General features: G+C 39.9%; 2 protein-coding genes across 8 annotated transcripts in view; one reads left to right on the top strand and one right to left on the bottom strand.

Annotated features, from left to right (window-relative positions):
* Positions 1-3,206: 3,206 nt before the first annotated feature.
* On the bottom strand, positions 3,207-12,955 carry ATP5PF (ATP synthase peripheral stalk subunit F6). 4 transcript variants are annotated; one of them, XM_045902620.3, is made up of 4 exons: positions 12,815-12,955; positions 8,558-8,734; positions 3,934-4,058; positions 3,207-3,375 (listed from the first exon to the last, which is right to left on the bottom strand). In XM_045902620.3, the coding sequence occupies exons 2-4, from the start codon at positions 8,719-8,721 to the stop codon at positions 3,338-3,340; spliced, it is 327 nt and encodes a 108-aa protein (XP_045758576.1). In that variant the 5' UTR covers positions 8,722-8,734; positions 12,815-12,955; the 3' UTR covers positions 3,207-3,337. The 4 variants fall into 4 exon arrangements, with proteins under 4 accessions (XP_045758576.1, XP_045758577.1, XP_045758578.1 ...); XM_045902621.3 differs by lacking the exon at positions 12,815-12,955 and adding an exon at positions 12,670-12,799; XM_045902622.2 differs by lacking the exon at positions 12,815-12,955 and adding an exon at positions 12,682-12,776.
* The window catches only part of GABPA (GA binding protein transcription factor subunit alpha), a 33,030-nt gene continuing 21,840 nt past the window's right edge, over positions 12,759-23,948 (top strand). The window contains exons 1-4 of one of the 4 annotated variants that reach the window (XM_064579880.1): positions 13,273-13,411; positions 14,377-14,490; positions 19,629-19,731; positions 22,036-22,180. In XM_064579880.1, the coding sequence (XP_064435950.1) occupies positions 19,655-19,731; positions 22,036-22,180 (222 nt within the window). In that variant the 5' untranslated portion in view covers positions 13,273-13,411; positions 14,377-14,490; positions 19,629-19,654. Of the gene's footprint in view, positions 12,897-13,272; positions 13,412-14,376; positions 14,491-15,802; positions 16,861-19,628; positions 19,732-22,035; positions 22,181-23,948 lie in introns of those variants that run through there. The other 3 variants (XM_045902618.3, XM_045902615.3, XM_045902616.3) reach the window with 3 other exon arrangements.

Raw genomic sequence — 23,948 nt, 5'->3', positions numbered from 1 at the left:
TGTTGTATTTTTATTTGCCCAAGTTTTTAAAAAAAGTACTAAGACATACTAGAGTATAAAAATGTCTTTATGCTTTCTACTAAGAAAATGCTCTCAAAATAAGTGAATAGTGTGTCAACAGAGGACCTGTTTAAGTTCTCTAAAATTGAGGGCGGATGGTTTTAAAAGTCCACCTCATGATGTTTTTAACGCTGAATGTGCTACCTCTTAAGTGCTTCCTAAAGGTGGTGTAAAAACTGAAGCTTCCTAAGATCTGTGGTTGGATTTCTCAAGCTGCCCTTGCCCATGTGACTTTTCATTCTCAAACTCAATTTCCTTCCAAATATTTAACTAGCAAAAATTATACTGAAGTTACTATAGGTCAAGAAAATGGTTTTTCTAAATTTTAGGATAACATATAGCCAAGAACATGAGAAAAAGTATTATACATAAAGATATGATACATTCATGTTAACAGAATGTTGATTGGGACATCTTCTGTTGCCCGAAGGCCAAAGATAAGTACATGTTCTAAGGTACAAATATCCCCTTTGATGTTCATGAAGATAATGGTGCTACCCTGAAATCATTACCCCAGTCCTCTCCCTTTTACCCTACCACACAAGCTGTTACAAAGTGTATATGGATGGATTGAGGGTGGGGAGGAATGGTGAGAGAGAGAATGAATTGTCCAAACTGTGAGACTAAATGAATTTGTCCAAGTTGTACATTCTATTACCTGACTCATCCCCCAAGGCAAGTACAGAGAATTTTAAAGAGAAATCACTTGCAAAAACTGAAGGTGGCTGCCAAGAAGGAAATAGCTATTTGAGCAGGGAGAAAGAGTTGGAAAAGATATGAAGAAAGACAGCAGGGGAGTGGTGAAGGACCTATTTTCCCATGATTTCTTAGGGCAAGGATATATGAATTTCTCATGGTCAAGTAGGCATCATTGAAAGTAGTGGGCCTTGAGGCTCTTGCCAGTGTCTTACTGAGATAAAACATCTGAAACAAGACTGTGCCACTGGGATGGGAACAGAGGGCAGTTGGGAAGAGATGAGTTGGAGTGGACCTCCCACTTCGGGTAATCTGTGCCATGGGAAGACCTCCTAGCCCACAGAGCCCCCCAAGAACTTATACACACAGCACCTAACCAGAGAGAGCCAGCATTTATGAGCCCCCACAGCAAGGGCAGCAAAGGAGAACTAGTAATCGCTAACACCAAAAAATCCTACACTGAATGGATTTAAGTAAGAATTGCCTGAAACAGAAGCCCTCTTTGCTTATTATTATTAAAGGTAACACTAGGTAAGTAACAGACATTATGTCCCTTTCCAGTTCTCTGTACTTTTCAACTCAGATTTCCTCTTCTTTTAAGAATGCTAGGCAGATTGGATTCAGGCCCACCCTAAAGACCTAATTTTTACTTAATCCCCTTTAGAAGTCCTATTCCCAAATACAACCACATCGTGAGGATCTGGGGCTTAGGATTTCCACAAATGAATTTTAGGGGAACACAATTCAACCTGTAATACCAGGCATGGGAGAAGAGCCATTTTCAACACTGAAGTCTAGAAGATTGAGGTCGTTTGTGACAAACATCTACGGTGTTAAGTTCAGGATAAGGAGTGCACTGGCCGACTGAAGTGGCGAAGAAAGGCTGGAGTTGCAGAGTTGCGCAGCCTCACCAGAAAGAGGAAGGGGATCTGAAGATAAGGGCTTTCACATCCAGCTGGAAAAAAAAGCACTTCCCGGCTCAGAAGTTAGTAATAAATGCCCTATGATGTAGGGCAGGGGAGTAGGGTACTTAACACAGTATTCTTGTAGTCAGTCACAAACAGAATCCTTATGTTTACAGAATGAATGAAGAGACTGCGATGTTACAGCAAACTCCAAATAGTTCCAAGACAGATTTTTAAAAAGTGTATGAGAGGGCGCCTGGGTGGCTCAGTCGGTTAAGCGACGGCCTTCGGCTCAGGTCGTGATCCTGGAGTCCTGGGATCGAGTCCCTCATCGGGCTCCCTGCTCGGCGAGGAGCCTGCTTCTCCCTCTGACCCTCCCCCCTCTCATGTACTCGCTCTCATTCTCGCTCTGTCAAATAAATAAATAAAAATCTTTAAAAAAAAAAAAGTATGAGAAAGTAGGTGTGAAATTATAAAAGGTAAAATTCAACTAAACTGAGTGGGGGAAGTGAGGGGAATACAAGGGAGGTGAAGCGTGTGCTGACAGGGGTCAGGCCCTTCTCTAGATGGGCATTGTACTGTGCACCCCAAGGCACCTCGCCTGCCACAGGTGGGTGTTGTTTTGGTGGAGGTTAGAAATAGGACCTGAGCAACTAGACTTCTTCAATTACCTTACCATAATCAAACATCAAATTGTTTCAATGTCTACAATTATTTAAATAGAAGTAGTTGAAATGAACTGTCATTGCTCGGCATCATTTCAAGAAACTGGGCCATTTCTTCCTACTGCTTTACCCCAATTCCAATTCTGCACATCTTACTAATTTAATCACAGCTATTATCATCAGGAAATGTTTATAGGTCTTTTGGAAAAGGTATTCCTAAGTGGGTCTGATTTCAGCTAGACTGGCACACCACAGGAAAAATCTATTCTTTTGAAATGAGCTAAACGAGCCATCTACAGTAACTGAAATTTTGATATGCCTGTTAGGCCACCTATCCGGTGCATGATTTGCTGGGTCTTCCATCACTTGGGCAAAACCACACCATACAGCTTCGTCTTTCAAAGGAGTTCCTTTATAGAACCCCCACCCCACTCTCAGCTTTCCTTCCTCTGTCTGTGGAGCACAGTACTAGCCTCTGATCATAAACTGCAAGGGAAGAGGAAGGCCCCCGGCTATTAGGATAAAAGCAGTTAGTATTTGAGGACATGGTAGTTAAAACACAATGGATGCTCCTGTGTATATTCAAACTTAACTCCAGTTTCCTGGAAAAGCTATGATAAAAGGTTTATAAGCCATTTCTTTATATTCTGGGAGCGGATGTAACATCCTTCTGCAGCAAACATTCCTTAGGTCAGGGTGGCTCTCCTCAGGCAGTAAGTCTCCACGACTACAAGGGTAGCCCTGCACAGAATAGAGTCTGGCGGGTTATGGGCAAGTTGTAGCCAATTTATCCAAGGTCTCCACCTGATTCACTGTAACTAAATGGGAGGATTTAAAAATGATGCCGAGACACAGAATTCAATACACTCAACTGCACACCCAACATCACCAAATAATTTATTTGGAATCAGAATTAAAAGAACACTTGACAGCTAAGAAATGTATGTTTATTCTGATACAGTTGTACAACTAGTCTAGGACAAATTACCAAATAAATTTTACATTCTTTCTTCAGGACTGGGGTTTTTCGATGACTTCAAATTTAGGATCTAAGAAAAGGAAAAAAAAAAAGGTTCAAGTTTAGCCATATTGCAATAAAATGCATTATCTAGAAGGCTTTAATATTTAACTCATCAATCCTCTGATTTTTTTTTAGTAAATACTGTTTTTAAACACCTACATGGAAACATAACAATTGCTAAAGATTTATTCAGCCCTTACTATAAACCAGGCTCCCTATTAACTGATTTCACATACATTATGTCATTTAATTCAACCACCACAAAGAAGATCTAATTCTCCCCAAAGATCAGGTGAGAAACAGTCACCAGTTAACTATCCAAGATCACACACTTCATAGGTGATCTTGTTAAGATTCAAGACCAGGGAGTTTGATTTCAGAACCTCACCGTTTAACCTGTTATATGATCTCCTATACCAATGGCAAACATTTATACCAGAGCTTCTCATGCAAATGTCACTGTCCTAATAAATTTACGTGTGATTGTCATTTAATTCTCTGAACAATCCAAGTAAGTATAAAGTAGAAATATGCTCAACTTAAAATAATCTCCCACAAGACTGAATCCATGATTAAAGACACTTACCTTCAAATTTGAAGTCCGGGAACGTATTCATGTCTGCTTTACCATACATTTGCTTAAGCTTAAAAAGCTCCCTCTCGAGGTCTTGCTGGTACTCTGGGCCAGTATCAACAGGTCCTCCAGAGGCCCTGTTGTGTAAACAAGCAGGTAAAAACTCATCTTGTGCACTAGTTTACAGAAACAAAATTACTTTTCACCATCAAGTTTCAATAGATCTTTTAAAAGTATTCACATGGGAAAAATACTCTTTCTGAAAAAAAGTATATCCATTTGAATTTCAACTCAAACTTTTTTTATGATGTTTCACATAAACAAGGCAACTTCAAACTTCTAACATGCAAGGTTTGGATTAATCAAGGATGTTTATTAAGTCAGAATCTCTTGAGGTCTAAGTTGCTGTAAGATATGATGGTTAAGTCCATGGGCTCTTGGAGTCAATGACTGCTTCTGCTTGAATGTCAGCTCTATAATGTATTAAAACTGCATAAACCGGAGCAAGGCATGAAGCGCTCTAAAATTTTAGTTTCCACACCTAAAACTAAAGGTCCTACCTAATGGTGGTGTTATGAGAATTAGAGAGATAATGCACATGTACTACTTAATGTGGGACCTGGCACAGAGTGAGATGACACAGTGGTCAATAAAAGTGTTATCTCTTTTTATTACCTGATTTAAATCAGCCATCACTAAATGGCTTCTAAAAGGTCTTAGCAAAAATTTCCTACCTCAGAGATTTTGCTATTTAGGAAAAAAAATAACATGTTTAGAAACATTTGTGCTATAAGAGTTACTGATAAACTTCAGGACGCCTGGGTGGCTCAGTTGGTTAAGCAACTGCTGTTGGCTCAGGTCATGATCCCGGAATCCCAGGATGGAGTCTTGCATCAGGCTCCCTGCTCAGCTGGGGGTCTGCTTCTCCTTCTGACCATCTCCCCTCTCATGCTTTCTCCCCCTCTCCCTCTCCCCCAAATAAATAAATAAAATCTTTTAAAAAAAAAGTTATTGATAAACTTCAAAGACAGTCTATCAAACAGCTAACTCAAGCTGAAGAGGACACACTTGCTGAGCTAATTGGGAAAAATTTCATCTTAAAAAGGTGGCATATGTGACAAATCATTCATTTGGGTCAGATTTTAATTTCATACATTGTAAGACTGAAAAAGCAAAGATATGGAGGTAATAAAGAACTAGCTATATGTAGAGAATATAAGCCATCTAGATGGAAGGGCCAGCAGGACCCAGGTCATGGGAGGTCTGCAATGTTAAGTCTGCGAGTTTGTATTTTATTTACTAGGGAATAAAATGACAACATTAGAGTTGTGCTTTGGTAAGATAAATATAGCATCACAGACAAGCAGTGGGGCCAATTAGATGTAACTAATTCTTTGCATAAATTCTGTTTGTCACGTTACTGCCCGCCTACCAATGAACAATAAACAACTTTATAAGTGAGAATTCCAGGAAGGGTAATAATATTTTCACATATGACTATGATAAAAGTATAGGGCCTTATGTTACAGAATTTACGCAAAAAAATACAGAGACAGCTCTAATTTAAGAACTTGTTAATGATGTTTGTTGTCATGGACCCAATTTTCTTCTAGATCAGCCCATGCAATAGAACCTTCTATAATGACAAACATGCTCTGTTATCTACACCGTCTCGTAAAGTAGCTACTAGCAAAATCTGGCTACTGAGCACTAGAAATGTGACTAAAGTGACTGAGGAACTGAATTTTTATTCATAATTAATTATAATTAATTAGATTTCAATAGTCACATGTGGATAATGGCTAATGAAACAGACAGTGCAGGTCTAGGTAGAGCCTTCAACCAGATACTTTAATGATGGTCTTCTAGCTTTGGGACCACAAGTTTAGAAACTGCTTTGAGAGGAGCCAGCCGGTCTCACCAATATACTGGTTACTGATAGATGATGGCTGTTTTAACTTTAATATGTACTCTTCTGATAAAGAGGCAAGATATCACCTACCTCCTCAACTGTCTCCCAGCCCATCTTACTACATCCCCAGAACTTAGCATGGTGACCAGAACAAAGTAGACACTCAAAGGATACTTGTTTATTTCACTTAAAACATACTAGGCCAATTTATTGAATCACTCAATTTTAATAACATCCTATGAAACAGTGCTGTTATTATCATCCTATGAATGAAGGTATAGAGGTTAAATAACCTGCCCAAGGTCACAGCACTAGTGAGTGTCAGAGCTGCATTCCAGGCCAGAATCCATGTGCAGAACATTTCTCCACACCATATGCACAAATGAATGAACTATAGGCTCCTTAGATTAAGAGTACACCTCAGAGACACCTGGCTGACTCTGGGTAGAGAATGCAACTCTTGAGGGTCCTGAGTTTGAGCCCCACGTTGGGTGTAAAGCTTACTTTGGAAAAAAGTAAGAGTACACCTCAGGATTGACTTATTGGACAGCTGAAGTACAAACAGCATCAATACTAAGACACTACAATACCTCTGGACAGGAGACACTCACATTCCCCAACCAGCCCTGCTCATCTCCTTACTGAACAGTGTGATTTTAGACAAATTCTAAACTTTTAGCCTTGCTTTTCTCAAATATAAAATGAGGATAAGATCTGTAAGATTGCTGTCAGAATTTCATTTTAATCCCTTTGCTCTCTCCCTCCTTAGTTTTGAGAAGGACAAAACCTTTTTGTTAGTTGCCCAGTCTCAAAGTCTCAGCGTTCTTTAACTGTTCCCTCTCCTCTGTCTCTCCACCAGATAACCAAGACCAGCTCTCAGTCTCTCAATGTCTTGACTGTCACTTTTATATTCCCACTGCTATAAAGTAAGATTCTCATCAACCAATGCTTGGATTATTACATTTTCCTACCCTGTCTGTCTTCCTTTTCTACTTATTCCAATCGTTCTGATACCGTGATTAAATTACCCTAATAGAGTAATCTTAATCTTGTTCCACCCCCACCATCCTGCTCAAAAACCTTTAATTCCTCATAAATTCCTATCATATAATGCCTGAATTGCCCATCTATAATCAAGGCCTCTCATAATCCCCTCATTTCAATCCCATTCCTGTTCTTACTGCTCCCTACACCCCTCATATACCCTACAGTCCTGGGAAACAACATGACACAATTTCCCAAATATACTTTGTGGTTTCAAGTTTTCATGCCTTAGCTCACATCGTTCTTTCCTCCTAAAAGAGATCCTCCTCCCTCTCCCATTTATCTGTCCGACTTTCACACCAATTGTTCACAACCTGGGGGAGACCCCTAGGTATGGGTATCTACGGATGGCCTCCCACGGGTTTGAGAACACTTTCAAGCTATACGTGAGCAAATCATGTGAGTGATTTATGTGAGGGAATTCTTCACTTTTTTTAAACTGAGAGGATAATCCATAGCTATCCATATTCTCAAAAGGGATAAAGGACCCCAAACAGTGCTTTCAAAGCCAAGATAAAACAATCGCTCTTGCAAGCTACCTTCCAAAATGCCTCCAGCTAGAAAGGAGCATTCCTTCCTGTGAACTCCCCAAACACTGACTCGTGTCACTACCTGAGCTCTAATCCATTTTACCTTATATATTACTTTATACATACCTACAAGCTTTCTACACTTATCAGATTTCAAGATTATGGAAATGCAATATGGCTTCTTTCTGTGGCCCACCACAGTTAATACCCAGTGCTTTGCACATGCTAGACAACTAAATAAAACAAAACACCGAACTGATGTATGTCACTTTTCCTAAGATTTGGGGGTTGAATTTCATGGCTTAGGTCATCATTTATCTCCAAAACTGTGTGGTTCTGCAATCATGTTTATCCCGGACTTGCTTTATGCCATTTCTGTGTCTTTTGTCCTTTGACCTTCCCAAAAATATGTAACTATGGAAATAGCATTAAAGAAAAAAAATGCTGTGGGAGCGCCTGGGTAGCTCAGTTGTTAAGTGTCTGCCTTCGGCTCGGGTCATGATCCCAGGGTCCTGGGATCGAGCCCCGCATCGGGTTCCCTGCTCGGCGGGAAGCCTACCTCTCCCTCTCCCACTCCCCCTGCTTGTGTTCCCTCTTTCATTGTGTCCCTGTCAAATAAATAAATAAAAAAATCTTTAAAAAAAAAAAAAAAAAGAAAGAAAGAAAGGAAAAGAAAAAATGCTGTGTTCATACATCCCCCCCCCCCCCAAATCATGATGTCATAGAAGGGCCACTAAATTGAGAGAATATTTTGATGTTTTTCCTCTGATTAGTTTTATGACTTTGGGCTAATTAATGTCTAAGGGACTTAGTTTTTTCAAATATAGTTCCTAAATGATTTCTAAGATCCCATGTGCTTCTAAGAACTGACTCCACTTTATAATAAATGATATTATAATAACGATATATCTGAAATGACAATAGATTTAATGGAATTCTCCCTTGGAACCCATATAAGGAAAATAAAATTTGGGACTTCAAATCAAGATTTTTATCTTCTTTTAGAGCACCTAATGAACCTCTATGCCAGGGATCAGCTCAGTGAAGATCTTAGACACTTTGAAATACCAAGTAATTTTTACCCCCATCTCAAAACTTACATACTTTGAATATTTACATTTACACCATGGCTGATTATCTACCCACTTACTGCCGCTTAGTTCTGTATTCTCTAATCTTGTCCACGAAGAGTTTCTGTACAGGATCAAGTTCCTTATTAAATGCCACTGCTGTAACACCGATGTTCCTCCTCAAATGAACTGAGACTGCAGACCGAATGAGAGAGGAGAACCTGAAGAGCCTCTGAAGAATCATGGTGATTCTGTTACTGAAAACAAGCACCAGAATGTTAATATACTTTAAAATACATGTGACTGTAAAACACTTCTAAATATATCACATAGTGGGAATCTAACTCCACTAACTGCTACAGAACTCAATCATAAATCATTCCAGAACTCACTGAATGCTAAGAACAGTCACCTGACCAGAGCTCCCTTCCCCTTACCACTCCCCACTGCCAAGTTTTTTGCTTCTTAACCAAAAGGCCCTGGGATCTAGGAGCAGTTAGGAACAAATCAGGCCTGTGCGCTGGGTTAAATGCAGAAAGAAAGCAAAAATCTGGGATGAGGTGTTTCTTCTCCATAAACTTAGTCTTGGACCACACGGCATAGTTGAGGTAGGGTGTTAGAAAACTGCCCATCCAAGGCAGAAAAGAACTCTGGCCCCCAAATTAACGTGCCAGTTTTCCCTGACCCCTCAAAAGGCCAAAAGGGAGCTGAGCAGAGACTGGAGATAAATCCTTGCCTCAGCCAGGATTGATAGCCTGGAAGTTTCTACTTCACAGGCCCCACAGCAGGGGAAACTGCTGTCTGTCACAACTGCAGGATTCCAGGCATTCAAGAATAGTGTAACAACCACATCTAAGTCCAAAAGAACCAGCCCAAGGGAGCCCACCAACAAGAGAATCAAGCAGTACAACCTAATCAATAAAACAGAATGAAAAATAAGGACTTAAAAGACCTCCAAGTCCTTAGACTTCCCAAAACTAAAATACATGATTTTCTAACTAAAACATTTCAGCAGATAAAACAGAAGACAATCTCAGCTGAGACCTCATTTAGTATTGTGAAAGATCAAATGCAACAAAAAATTCCAAATTACAACAAATACATGCAAACAAGAATTCCAAAAGAAAAGGAATAGATAAGGAAGCCATAATTAGAAGAAATTTCCCTCAGATTAAGAAAGATGCTGTCTATTTTTTTTTTTTTTTAAGATTTTATTTATTTTTTTGACAGAGAGAGACACAGTCAGAGAGGGAACACAAGCACGGGGAGTGGGAGAGGGAGAAGCAGGCTTCCCGCCGAGCAGGGAGCCCGATGCGGGGCTCGATCCCAGGACCCCGGGATCATGACCTGAGCCGAAGGCAGACGCTTAACCGACTGAGCCACTCAGGCGCCCCGATGCTGTCTATTAAACAGGGTTTACCCAACCCTATGTTGGATGGGAATAAAAGATTCACACCTATATAGCTTGGTAAAATTCCTGAAAGTGAAAACCTGTCACACTAACATGATTCCCATGGTGTTCCAAAATTACCTGTTAATAATAATCATTGTCATCCTGACACTGAACTTCTATTAAAGTGCTCAAAGTGTGGTCTGTGGACCAGCAGTGGTATACGAATTATTGCTGAAACTTTTATAGCAATTTGACATAGTAATATGTATTTGTTGAATAAATCAGTTTGTATTTGTGTGTCTTCACCCTACTGTCTTTCATCTAATTTTTCCAGTAACTCATTTTTATTGTTTTCTTCCAAAGTAGCTGCAAGGGTTGGGGGGAAAAATGGTCGTCTACCACTGAGAGTTTGAGAAGCACTAAGTGAGAAGACTGTAGAGTAGCACAGTGGTTCTTGAGTAGGGGTGGCAGTATCCCCCAAGAGATAGTTGACATTTTTGACATTTTGGTTGTCCTGACTTGTCCTGACTTGGATGTTACTTGCCTCTAGTGGGTAAAGGCCAGGAATATAGTAACAATCACAAAAATAATAACCGTCTTCCCACAAGAAAGAAAGATCGGGTCCAAAATGTCAATAGTGCTAGGTTGAGAAGCCCTGGACTCGCACATAAAAACCACCAAAAGAAGAGAACAAACTGAGGGTTGATGGAGGGAGGCTGGGTAGGGGGATGGGCTAGATGGGTGACAGTTATTAAGGAGGACACTTGTTATGATGAGTACTAGGTGTTGTCTGTAAGTGATGAAATCACTGAATTCTACTCCTGAAACCAATATTGCACTGTATGTTAACTAGAATTTAAATAAAAACTACCAAAAGAACTCCCATAATAAACAAAATATCCTTCACCTACCAGGATGAAAGCAAACTAACTGAAGAAATTAAAGAATTCACCATATATCACGCTTACACCTCATCAGAGAAAAATACTTGAGAAGACTCCAAGCAAACAACAAATAACCTTAAGGTGCTACTTACTAGCATTCCCATTTTACATACACAGAAACTAAGGCTTAGGGATTAAGTATGTGGTCCAAGGTTACACAGCAGAATCTGACTGGACACAGACCTATCTTAAAAAATTGTGCTACTCAAGGTATATTTTCCCTTCTGGAAACAAGGACATGCTAACAGTAATCAGTAAGGTCACCTAACATTTGTTCAGCCCGAAATACTTTGCAAAGCACTGACATATATATTCTCTCTTTGTACTATTAGAGTGATACTGTTAATTAGAGGTAAGTGTTCTTATCCCTCCTTCATAGATAATAAAACTATGTCTGAGGAAAGTTATTACACTGCCCATATTCCCACAATTAATTTGCTCTGACTCTTGCAAAAATTGTGTTATTCCTACTCGGTAAAATCCATTTTCATTTTTTCAATTTCTATCATCTACTTTTTTTTAAGTAAGCTCTACACCCATCGTGGGGCCTGAATCCACCACCAGGAGATGAAGAGTTGCATGCTCAACCCTGAGCCAGCCAGGCACCCCTCCGTCATCATCTAAGTATTAATGATTTCCAAATCACGTCTCTAATTTTGGCCTTTTTCCTGAACCCCAAACCCATACAACCAACAGGTCTCTTCCCTTAGTAAGTCCTCAAATTCAACTTGTCTAAAAAATGAACACATAATCTCGGGCGCCTGGGTGGCTCAGTCGGTTAAGCGACTGCCTTCGGCTCAGGTCATGATCCTGGAGTCCCTGGATCGAGTCCCGCATCGGGCTCCCTGCTCGGCGGGGAGTCTGCTTCTCCCTCTGACCCTCCCCTCTCATGCTCTCTCTCTCTCTCTCATTCTCTCTCAAATAAATAAATAAAATCTTTAAAAAAAAAATGAACACATAATCTCACTATCAAAACTTGTTCCTTCTCTTTTACTCCCTTTTGTTTTTTCACTGATTAACACAGGAGTGTCCACTATCAGTCCACTGTCACGCAGGAGATACGTTATTACACAACGAGGTGTAAAATACCAAGTGCGGAAAGTTCTCTAATCAAGTACTACCGGGTGCTACGAGGAGGCCACAGCAAGAAAGGGTACACTTGCGCAGAGAACCTGTGTTGAGAGGGTGGACGGTTCTCCAGTTTACAGAGATGACTGACCAGCCACAGATTAGTCCTTTCGCCGCCTCTTCCAACCCGCCTAAACCGACCCGTTCTCTTCCTCCCTCCTGGAAACCCTGGTGTGCCCCGCCTGCGAACTTTGACCTCACCCCTAGTTCAAGCACTCCCCTGGCCCCCAGTCAACACCTCGTTTCTTGGCGTCGAGGTGTAGGATTGTTCTGCAAAATGAGAGTGGAAGACAAAGCTGCACTATCAGTATTTTTAGGTGGAATGCAAACTTGTAAGATTACTATCACCTAGTTCCCTCATTCTGCCTTAAATAGTTGGGCACATCTCCCGTGCGCCCTGATAGGGCAGGCCTGGCTGCAGACCCGCCCGAAGGGAATGACCTTGGGCTAACCCCAGCTGGGCCGCGGGCCCCAGAATCCCTGGCCTCCCTGCCTCCCGTGCCACCCGTTTGCCCTCAGAGCAGGTATTACCAGGCCTGAATACCGAGTCCACCGCAAACTTCAAGGCCTAAAAGCGGCGAGGTCAACAGTGACCCTGGGCCAGGCGGTGAAGGTGCCCGGGACAGCGGGCTGCTCTATTCTCCTGAAGGACAGAGGTACTAGGCAGCCCAGGCGCCATAAGAAACCCGGAATCTTAAGTCCCCAAAGGCCAAGCTAGTCTACCTACCCTCCCAGTCACCTTGCACTCAGTCCCGGGCTGCCACAGCCTCCGCGGCCGCCACCGTTCCACTTCCGGCCCTGGCTCCGCCCCCACCCGCCCGCCCGCCATCGCAATGCATTATGGGCCGCCGTTTCAGTCGGTCGACACTCACCGGACAGGAAACGTCTCGGAGGCGGTCTGCGACCGGACGGCTCTAGGTGAGACAGAAGCTAAACAGGAGGAGGAAGTAGAGGGTAAGTGCTTCCGGGTCCCTTGGCGAAGCCTCCGCCATCTTTCCTTCGCCTAACTTGACCTGCTGCTGTCTTTTTAGCTCCTGGAATCTTTCATGTGTACGCATGCGCACTTTGACTGGCCTTTTCCCTAGTTCAATCCTCCCGGACCCAAGTCAGCATCCTGTTCTTTGGGGTTGTTGACGAGTATGATTATGCCCGGAAAGTCAGAGTGTAAAACAAAGCCGGATTGGGGCGTTGGGCTCCCGTGTGCCTCGTGAGCCTCCGTTTCCTCGGGCGTTCGTTTCGCGCAACCTGCTGGGAGTTGTAGTCCCGGACCCGGGGGTGCCTGGGAGGCGGGAGGGGGGGTTGGAGTTTCTCAGCGCCGATTCCGCGGGAAGGGCCCAGGGGCCTCACACTTCGAATCGCGGGAGCTGCGGGTCTTACTGGGAGAGACGCTGCACGTGGAGCCCGCGCCCCTGCTGTTCTCAGCCGGCTCTGGAGCGCGGGTGGGGGCCACGGGGCCGATTCCGGAGCGGGTGAGTGCGGCCGCGGGGGAGGAAGGGAGCGCGGGCCCGCGCGGGCCGGCCTCGTTCCGGGGCCTTCTCACCCACAGCGGCCCCCCCGCGGCCGCCTCTGTGTTTTGTTTCCGCTGGTCCCCGGCGCTGTGACTCCCATTTCCGTTCGTGGAGACTTGAGGGAGCCGGGTGGGGAGGGGCGGGTGAGGCAGTGCGGGGAGCGGAGGGGAGGGGCGCGCGGCGCGGGGCCCTGGGAAGCCGCGCGCCCCCGGGCCCCGGGCCGCCCGTGTCACCCTTCGCTTCTCCCTTCCTTTGCTGTCCCCTCCTCGCCTGTCCGCCGTCCGCGGCGGTCTGCAGTCGCCGCGGTCGGGATGAGATCCTGACGCCCCCGGGATTTCAGGGGAATGTGCAAAACCAGTCTCCTCGCCAGCTCAGCGTTGCGCTCTCGCTTCATCTCAGTCTTTCTAGAACTGCCCCACAGTTGCATCAAAGCCATTTATTAATGTATATGGTGTCAGTAGGAGTTTATTTTAGAAACGAGGAAGTAAGAGAAGGGGAAAACGATGGGTTAATGTAGCTTGCCAACATTTTTAGTATTTTGTGTACTGGAAGATAAGTCGTTTGTGCGTGTTTGCAGTGTATTTAGTGATCCTACTTTGATTAGGTTAATAGCAAGGAGAACAGTGCCTGATACTGCCTTGCAAGATGATGAGTAGTGATTTAGAAATAGTGTCCACTTCATAAATAGTTTTCCACTAACGAATTCTACTAGCAGGAATTCCAGGTCTGACTCATGGGAGGAGCAAAGATTTAGAAAGGTTTCCAGCAGCAAAGAGCTGGGCAGGGATAACATTCCTAGGTACTGCGTTGTCTTAAGCTTAAGAAGAAATTGGTCAGCTCTTTAGGAGCAACGTTAGGGGAATAACCTGTCTGTCTCGGAGTTTTGATCCAGGTTTTCCAAGCTTTTTTTTTTTTTTTTTTTTAAGACATATTCTGACACTAGGTGGACACAGGCATTTTTACCTGAATTGCATATATGCGTGCAATGAAGGATATATAGTGTTGAAGTAACAAAATAAGGAGCTAAATGTTAAATTGAGGTGAGTTATGAGACCATGGGGAGGCTGGATACTAAATTAAAACTGTTGTGTTAAATCTCTCTCCAACTTTTATTTATAAAACTTCAAATCCACATGGAAAAAAAATTATATGGTGATAATTCCCGGAGCGGGGGTGGGGCAGGTGGTCACCAAGTGTTAATCTTTCTCCACACTTGCTTTCTCACTCTATCTACACACACAGGTATATGTGCTTTATTTTTTCTTAACTGTTGATTTTATTTTTAAAAACAAAAATGTACTTTAATTTCTTGTGATATTTAAAAGTATTTGTTATCTTGGGAAAATGTGCTGTCAGTCTTGCAGGTACTCCCATACTATACTTATGTTTAGGAATCCTGTATTGTCCTTCATTGGGCAAAGTTGTCCTAACTTCTGTAAACTAATAATGCATTCCAGTGAAGAAATACAATCCTCAAATTTGTCTGTGGCTGCAAAAGAGAATGTTACAAACATAACTGTATTTTAAAGAAAACTAGCCTTTCTAGGAATTTTTAGTTAATTTGTATGCATTTTGTGAAGTGTTGTGAACCTCAGGTTAGATTTAATCTAGGAGAAACCAGGGCATCAGGGGGCAGCCCTTAGGTGAAGAGGCTCCATTTTCTTAGGTATTGACATAGAATTCTGGAAAGTTGGTTCCAGAAAAAAAGCTAAAACCCACTCTGATATCAAAGATTTGGATTTTGGATAATTTCCCAAACCTCTCCACTGCTTCTGTAGACTAGATTTAGAGTGAGAAAGATGAATTTAGAGACCATGAGTAACGTGATTTTTCCCAAAAGTATGTACGGCTCATATTTTGCTTTATTGGGCACCTTGTGGGCAACTAATCTGTAACTTTTTTTGGAAGATCACAGGATAAATTTCTTTTAAACAACTTCATGTTTTAGTGCTTGTATTAAGTCCAGTTACGGTTATCCCTGCTGAGAAGCCTATAGGGCCATTTCTCAGCTCCTGGTTACTTCCTCATTTCTATTTTTCCATAGTTCCCAGAAATTTCACTTGTTTCCTGATTTTTCTTTTTTTAAATTGGCTATGGAGGGGCGCCTGGCTGGCTCAGTTGGTAAAGCGTGCGACTCTTGATCTGAGGGTCATGAGTTCAAGCCCCAGGTTGGGCTTGGAGCTTACTTAGTTAAAAAATAATAAGTAAATAATGGAGGCAAGAGTGGATGATGAGTGTAAGGCCTGAAAATAAAACATAAGTGATATTTCTTTTTCTTAAAGATTTGTTTATTTATTTTAGAGAACGAGCGGGGTGGGGGGGGCAGTCAGGCAGAAGGAGTGAGAGAATCCAGACTCTTCACTGAGCTAGAGCCCGCTGTGAGGCTCCATGCCAGGACCCTGAGATCATGACCTGAGCGGAAACCAACAGTTGGCCACCCAACCAACTGAGCCACCCAGATTCCCCATAAGTAATCTTTTTAAGTGTTGTTCTGCTCTAAACCTTATTCTGTTTCTCCCTTTTCTTATAGGGAATAATTTTTATGACTGTGTGTGTATACATTATTTTTTTGTTTCTACGGGCTAATAAAGTTTCCTAGCATGTGCTGCTTTCTTACCGTGGAACTCATACTGGTTTCATCTTCCAGCTATCACCAACAAAGCTGTCCTGAACATCCTATTATCATTCAGTGCGAAAATATCTGTAATGCTTATCTAAGGGCAATATTGCTGGGTCATAAATACAGGCATACTTGAGCAAGTGCTGCTAGATTTTTTTTCCGAAATAGCCGCACCCCTGTCTGTACCCCATCACTAGCGGCAGAGGATTTTTACATCCTCACATCCCTACTATTCTGTAGTCAAATTTCTAATTTTTTCTATACACACATCAACACACACGGTATAGAGTTATAGTTATTTGTTTTAAATTGCATTTTGGGGGGTGATTTGAATTTGAGCATTTCTTCATATCCTTGGCTGTTTTGCTTTTCTATCATGTGAATTTCCTTTTCCTATGCTTTACTTTTGTAATATGTCCTGACTTTTTTGAGGTTATCAACTTGCAGGAATTTATTGTCTAATATTCTAGTTATTATTCCCTTGTCACTTTTGAATATTGGAAATATATTTTTCCACTCTGTAGCCTGTCTATTGAACATAGATCTTAATTTTTATGTAATGAAATCCATCAGTTTTTGTCCTTGGAGCTTATATGTTTGGAATTTTGTTCAAGAAATCCTTTTCTATCCTTAGACTGCGAAAAAATTCCCCACCATTTTCTTCTATTAGCTTTATAGTTTTACCTTTCATGCTTAAGCCTTGAAGGCATCTGGAGCCAATTTTATCTGATGTGTGATAGCACTTACAGCTTTTATTTTTTCAACACATATTAATGGGATTCCAACTAAGGTAAGGCACCATTTTAAGTACTTTGTATACATCTATAAACAAATACCCTTAAGTTGTCCTGTAAGGTAGGCCCCTACTGGGTCATAAGTTGTTTTGCAGTAGTTCTCAGTATGAATTCCACAATTTTATACATAGCATCAGTTAAGGGGTAGGCTTTACTGGGGAAAGGGAAGATTTAAATAGTCCAAAGTCAACAAGAAAAGTCCTTAATCCTTTCATCATCCAAAATAAAAGTCTGCTGGGGCCTAGGCAGTCTGCTGCGTGTGCATGTTGTGTATCCACCCCCATCCCCTTACTGTTCTTCCTTTTTATAGGGCAGGTGTGAGAGCAACCTTGATAATGTGGGGGAAATCTGACCATTTTATACCAGACAGTCTAGATTTAGGTGCCAGCTGTTTAGAGACTAACTTGTCAGAAAACCTGCTCCTCAGCTGCTGGACACTGTGGGACCTAAGGAGAGTTACAGCCCTTCTAAAGTGGGAAAGAAGATAGTTTTCTAGTACTACTGTGTGACAAATTACTATACATTTAGTGGCTTAAATATACCATCAATTAATTATATACAGTTCTGGAAATCAAGTGTGAAATAGGTCTTTCTGGCCTAAAATCAGATATTAGCAGAACTGTGTTTCTTCTAGAGGTTCTAGGAAAGAATTTGTTCCTTTTTTCAGCTTCTAGAGGTTGCCTGTGTTCTTGGCTTGTGGCTCCTTCCCTCCATCTTCAAAGCCAGTCACAGCCAGTTAAATCTTTCTAGCTTTGAATCACTCTGGATCTCTTCAGATTCCCTCTTCCATTTTTAAGGACTCTTGTGATTTTTGTTGGATCCAGCTAGATAACCCTGGATAATCTCTATTTTAAGATCGGCTGGTTAGTAACCCTAATTGCCCTCTGCCATGTAACTTCATATATTCACAAGTTTTGGGTTATTGTGCCTTCCAGAGAGTTTGGTCCCTAGAGAAATTGAGACCTGGCAAAACTCCTCCTATTTCAGGAAGCTGGCAAAGTCCGTAATCTAGACAAAACAATTTTAAGTTCCTGAAGTCACTCTTGGACAATTTGGGTCTTTGTGCTTTGATGATAATAGAACAGAGGAAAAAAGATAATGAATGCAGAAATTAATGATAAAGTATGTTAGAGGGACAGGTGCTGTGGACAAGAAGAAAGAGTAAACGGGTAAAGAGGAGGCTGATTACAGAATTAAATGGGGTGGTCAGGGTATATATACCTCACTGGGAAAAGGAGATTTGAGTAGACATCAAAGAGGTGAGGGATTTAGCCAGGAGGACAGCTGAGGGAAGTAGGTGCCAGGCAGACCCATCAGCAAGACCAAAGGCTTGGCAGGAAGATGCAAGGACTAGCAAGGAGGCTGGTGTAGGAGTGGAAGTCAGGGCAGTAATGGGTTGGGGGATAGATCTCTTAGGGCCTTGCTGGCCACTGTGAAGTCTTTAGATATTACTGTGACTGATAATAATCAAAAGAGCACTATGCTGTAACTTCAGTTTTCAAAAGGATCACACTGGCTGTTCTATTGACTGAGAATGGACTGTAGTGGGGACAGAGGCACAGAAATAGGAAAACCTGTTAGCGGAGGCTGTGGCAGTATTCCAGGTTAGAGACAGTGGTGGTTCTTGCAATATAGAGCCTATCTTTGAACAAACCACAGTTCAGCCTCACCTAGAATGATGTGTAGTTAGGTTGTTGCACCTAAGGTATGACATGGAGCCAAATGCAGCTGAGCCTCACTAGCCTCTGGAGAGTTTTCCTATGAGGGTAGACTCAAGATTGTTCTGTTGTAAAGATTATAAAGCATTTAAATGCTTGTGCCTGGTGCTCAGGAAATAGTGATTATTATTATTAGGAATGAATATTGGAAGTCTTCATTTTGTCAAATCTTGTAAGTGGGAGACTCCTTTGCAAATAATAGAATACCAGATATAAGTCAAAGAGTCAGAGGCACTTAAAAAACTCTACTCTGGACTGAGACAATATATGGAGTCTAAAGACAAATTCATTGACCAACAACGAGAAGGAACAACCTGGAACTTAACAGCATTAATACCTCAGAAATGGCCACAAAGAAATACCAATATACACAGCTGTTTTTTGCATTACTTAGTATTTTAAAAATTGTAATGATTTTGTATCAATGGTAGTTTAAAGCAGCAGGTAATTTTACATGAGAGAATCAAAAACTGAAATTACTGGTTTAAAATATATAAAACTACATCTAAAAAAAAAATTCTAATGTGTAATCAGGGCAATAATAAGCATATCTATAATTTGTTACTTTATTTTGCTGTTTTAAAATATTGTGCTGCCTTTATAAGATGTAATTTGTAACAAATACTAGCTCTGATTAACTTTATGTCACTTTATTATTACAATGCTTTGCAGTAAATTTTGCTACTAAAATACACCTTTTAGCTGAACAACTATAATTCATCTCCGTGTTAATTTTTAAGGTGCAGGTTTGAATTCATTATTAAGACTGAGTTGCTGTAAAGAATTGACATACCTTTCACTTGATTTTGAAGTAACTCATTGACTTAGAATTTGGGCCAGAAAATATCCCAGTAAATACAATGAAATGATGAAAAAGTCATGTTAGGTTAATGTAAATATCATTTGTGGATTTTCTTTTATATGTAAGATTACTTCCTCTTCTGCTTACCTAACTCTGATTTTATTTAAATTGGATTTCTGCTTTTTGTATAGCATTTCTGTCTGTTCAGATAATTTCAGAATGTCCTAAGTTTTAACTCTTGCAGGACTGAGTTTTTGAAATACTCCAACCATGACTAAAAGAGAAGCAGAGGAGCTGATAGAAATTGAGATTGATGGGACAGAGAAACCAGAGTGCACAGAAGAAAGGTTGGTTTTTTTTCTGCATTTACCACTTTTTATAATTATCAGCATAACTACTTAAAATTAAGAATCAAGTCATAGTTTTGGGGAGACTTTTTTTTTTCCAACTGACCTCAGCATTTTGTGGGATAATGTATTGCTTTTTTACCTTTGACTTAATTGCTTTGTAGCTGGGAGGGAAAGACCGTTTTAAAGTAAAGGTAGTAATAAATATAGCTGATAATGATGAAGCAATTGATTGTGATGGTTCCTTCCACTAGGGCACGGTTTGATTCTTTTTCCTTTCCTCAGTGCTGGTTACTTTTATTTCAGAAAGAGTTTAATTCACAAACTGAAATAACTTAACAAATATCTATAAGTAACTGCTATAAAATAGTAGCTGTCAGGAATATATGAATAAATGAGACAGTAACCTGCTCTTACAGAGGCCACATTGTATTTGAGGAGGCATACAGGTATATGGATAATTACGTGCACAGTACCAAGTATATAGTGCAGTGAAAGGTGTTAGTTTTGGGGATAGTAATGGACTATTACTCCATTAAAGAGGTAGAGCGGTGGTAATGAGTTCAGAATCCAGGGACACAGTCTGGGTAAAAGATTTGAGAGTCAAGAAGAAGCTTGAGGAAGATGATGGCTAGTGGTCCTTATGTTTCTCTATAAAGCAGGAGATGAGACAATATGTTGAAAGTAAAAGGAACTAAAGAATAATAGAGAACTTCTGTGGAATAAATGAAGGTTTAGAACAACTCTGTTGAATGGACAAAATCACTAAGGTTGCCAGGGATGCTGAGTGTTGAGAGTCGAGCTGAGATTTAAAACCTTAAATTTTTAATAGAACTTTTCAACATGTTTGAGTATGCTCTTTTCTCCTCTCAATTATCAGATACATATATGTATGTGTGCATGTGTGTTTATACATACATATGTGGATATATTTATTTTTATGTATACACAAATGGCCCACATATCCTAAAGTGTTTACTGTTTGGCCCTTTACAGAAAATCTTTGCAGATGCCTCATGTAAGAAATTGATAGTTACTATGTTAACCTGGGGAGTAGCCGTAAAAGAGCATTTGCTGCTATGAAGCTGCACTACATAGTTGTTGTGCAGGAATTTAGGTCCAGTGATGTGAGATCATCCAGTTTTTCGGGAGAAATTCAGATTTTTGCATGAAGTTTCCCAGGGTTTAAATGGTGACAGCACAGTATTTAAACATTTTTTAAATCTTGAGCTCACATAAAATAGGTCTTTACCAATCTAAAGGTGACATTTCTTTTAAAGAATGATTGTTACAGAAAAAGAAAATTACAGCCTATTTTACTGTCACTAAAGAATTTGGTAGAAATACTTAGCCAAAAGACCCAATTAATTTACCTTAACAAAAATAATAGTAATAATAGTTTACTATCATTTAAAAATAATCTTTGTTTTAATGAATGGTCTACTATAAACTTTTAAAGTATTAGAAGAAATTTAGGCTATATACATTTATTGAATATGATGCATATATCGCATTATACTTGGAATTTATGTGAAAATGGAACTTGACAAATTTTTAAATACATGATGCTGTCTTTGACAACTACAAATGAGAATTAAATCATATTAAAAGTAAACATTGTGTGAAACTTAATTGAATTCCATATTCACCGATTTATAGATACTTGATGTCTGTTTTCTCTTTGACTTCATATAAGGATTTGAAAAAAAGAATTATTTGCCAAAGATTTTACCCTCAAGGCACTCATGATTTCATAGAATTCAAAGTATGAAATAACAATATAAAAGAACTTCAGAGTTTTAAAGCAGGAATGTATTTTTTTTAATGTGGACTTATACTGATTATAACCAGTAGATCTCATATTAAATTAAATGGAAAGTATTTTATATAACTTATATTTTCATGCCTTATTATGTACATTTATTTATGTTGGGAAAGGAAATTGACTAGTAGAGATGGCATACAAATTTTGAGGGGACTTTTATTTTCCATTCTAAAATTTTTCAAAATAAGTTGAAAATGTAGTATTTTTGTTTCCCTGTAAATATTGTATATGCAATATTTATATGTATATATATATACACTTAGCTACATATATATATATATCTAAGGAGATTTGTTTGCAGGGGTGCTTTAAATTTCATGCTAGCATTTCTCTGCAATTTAGTATTCAGTTTGGCAACACTAGTTGGTGATAAGCCTACCACTATGAATAGTGTCTATGCAGAAATGAGTTTCAAAAACCAGACTTTAATATCCAGGGTAGAAATATTTGTTAACCATTATATCCTTTAACTTTATCAGTATTGTAGAACAAGCCTACACCCCAGCTGAATGTGTAAGCCAGGCTATAGACATCAATGAGCCGATAGGCAATTTAAAGAAACTACTAGAACCAAGACTACAGTGTTCTTTGGATGCTCATGAAATTTGCCTGCAAGATATCCAGGTAATTTTTTTTCTTTTGAGATTTATATTTCAGCATTTAAGTCTGCATTGGAATTTTTTTTTTTAAAGATTTTATTTTTAAGTAATCTCTACACCTGATGTGGGGCTGGAACTTACGACCCCCAGGGCAAGAGTCACATGCTCGACCAGCTGAGCCAGCCAGGCACCCAGAAATATTTTTTTGTTAGCCTTTTATCTCTATAGCTGTAGTCTTTATAACTAAATTTGACCTGTATTACAAAATTTAAGCATTTAAAAATAAAAGTTCTTCCAGCAAAATTCCCTCCATTTAAAATTGTATCTAAAAGATTGAGTACTAGCGGCAGCTGGGTGGCTCAGTGGGTTAAGCGTCCGACTCTTGATCTCAGCTCAGGTCTTGATCTCAGGGTCATGAGTTCAAGCCCTGCATCAGGCTCCACACTGGGTGTGTAGCCTACTTAGAAAAAAAAATCTTGAGTACTAAATTAAACATTTGCTTTTTACTTTGACAAATACGAAATAGGTTTAAATAAATGTGAATCAGAGCCTAAACATAAAGTAGTGAGAAGCACATTGACTTTGGAACTTGGAAGTGGGTCCTCCTCACACTTCATTCCTAACTAGCTTTTAGCTTCTTTGTGCACCAGTGAATTTTGGATAAGAACTTAAACACCAGTGTATACATTTCTTGGAGTTTATTGCAATAGGATTTTACCTGTGGTAGTATTTTAATAATATACTATGTTTACAGCATATTCATAGTCATGTTTTATAGTATTCTTTCTAGAAAGGTGGTATTTTCATGTATAAAAAGTAGCTTAGATAGAATTGCTCAAAGAATTTCTCTAGACCTTCCTTGAACATATGAGTAAGTACTAGAGTTTATACTGTTTTTTATCCTAACTTATACAAATACATAGTGTGTCTTCTTTTGGATTGTTTGATTTTCGTGCTCTTTACTTCTCCCCTTTGCCTGCCTTGTGATATAGCTATTCCATATGTTACAGGATTTTTGCCTTCGTTTTTTAAAAATTAAAATCATCATATATGTATTATTTTTAAATAAGATTTTGGTGTAGAATAAGTTGAAATGTTTTGATGAAATTTGTGCCTTTCAGTTTCCACTCAACCATATTTTTATCTTTTCCTTTCAGTAAATCTAGTAAATGTTGGGGGGTGGGGGGAGGCGAGGATATTGTTCTTCTAAAATTAAATAATGTATGTGGGTCTAATATTTTTAATAATTTTATGATTTAAAATTTTTCTTCTCTCAGGGAGAGAATAAATTAGCACAATCTTTTTGGAAGATAATCTGGTATTTAGTGTCTATTAATTTTAAATGTGAAATATCTAGTAGTTCACCTCAATAAATTGTTCTTAGAGAAATCCTCACTAGGTGAGCAAAGTTGTACATCTGAGATGTTCATTGCATGGTTGTGCAGAAACTGAAAATAACTCAAATGTTCCAAAAACGTGGAGTTAGAGAAATAACTTCTGTAGATTGGTATCTAAGGCAGCCATGACAAATTGGTGAACCGGAGCTGTAGGGGCAGTTTACCTTGAACGAAAGAATGTTTGCAGAACACTGCTACATTATCTCATTTAATATTCACATTAGTCTTTGCAATCAGCATATTCTTAAGTACATTCTGCAGATGCAGAACTGAGATTTATAGATAAATAATTTGCCCAGTGCACAGCTACAAAGAGGTACATTGGAATTTGAACCCAGGCCTGTGTGACTTCAAAACTCTTTTTTCAGTTGTTCGAGGCAGACTTCTAAGAAAGTC

The sequence above is a fragment of the Mirounga angustirostris genome, unplaced genomic scaffold, assembly GCF_029215605.1.
Source record: "Mirounga angustirostris isolate CCGP_5_RB_7025 unplaced genomic scaffold, mMirAng1.0.hap1 SCAF_1, whole genome shotgun sequence".
In the NCBI taxonomy this organism is placed as follows: domain Eukaryota; kingdom Metazoa; phylum Chordata; class Mammalia; order Carnivora; family Phocidae; genus Mirounga; species Mirounga angustirostris.
This window is presented reverse-complemented; position numbering and strand designations above follow the sequence as displayed.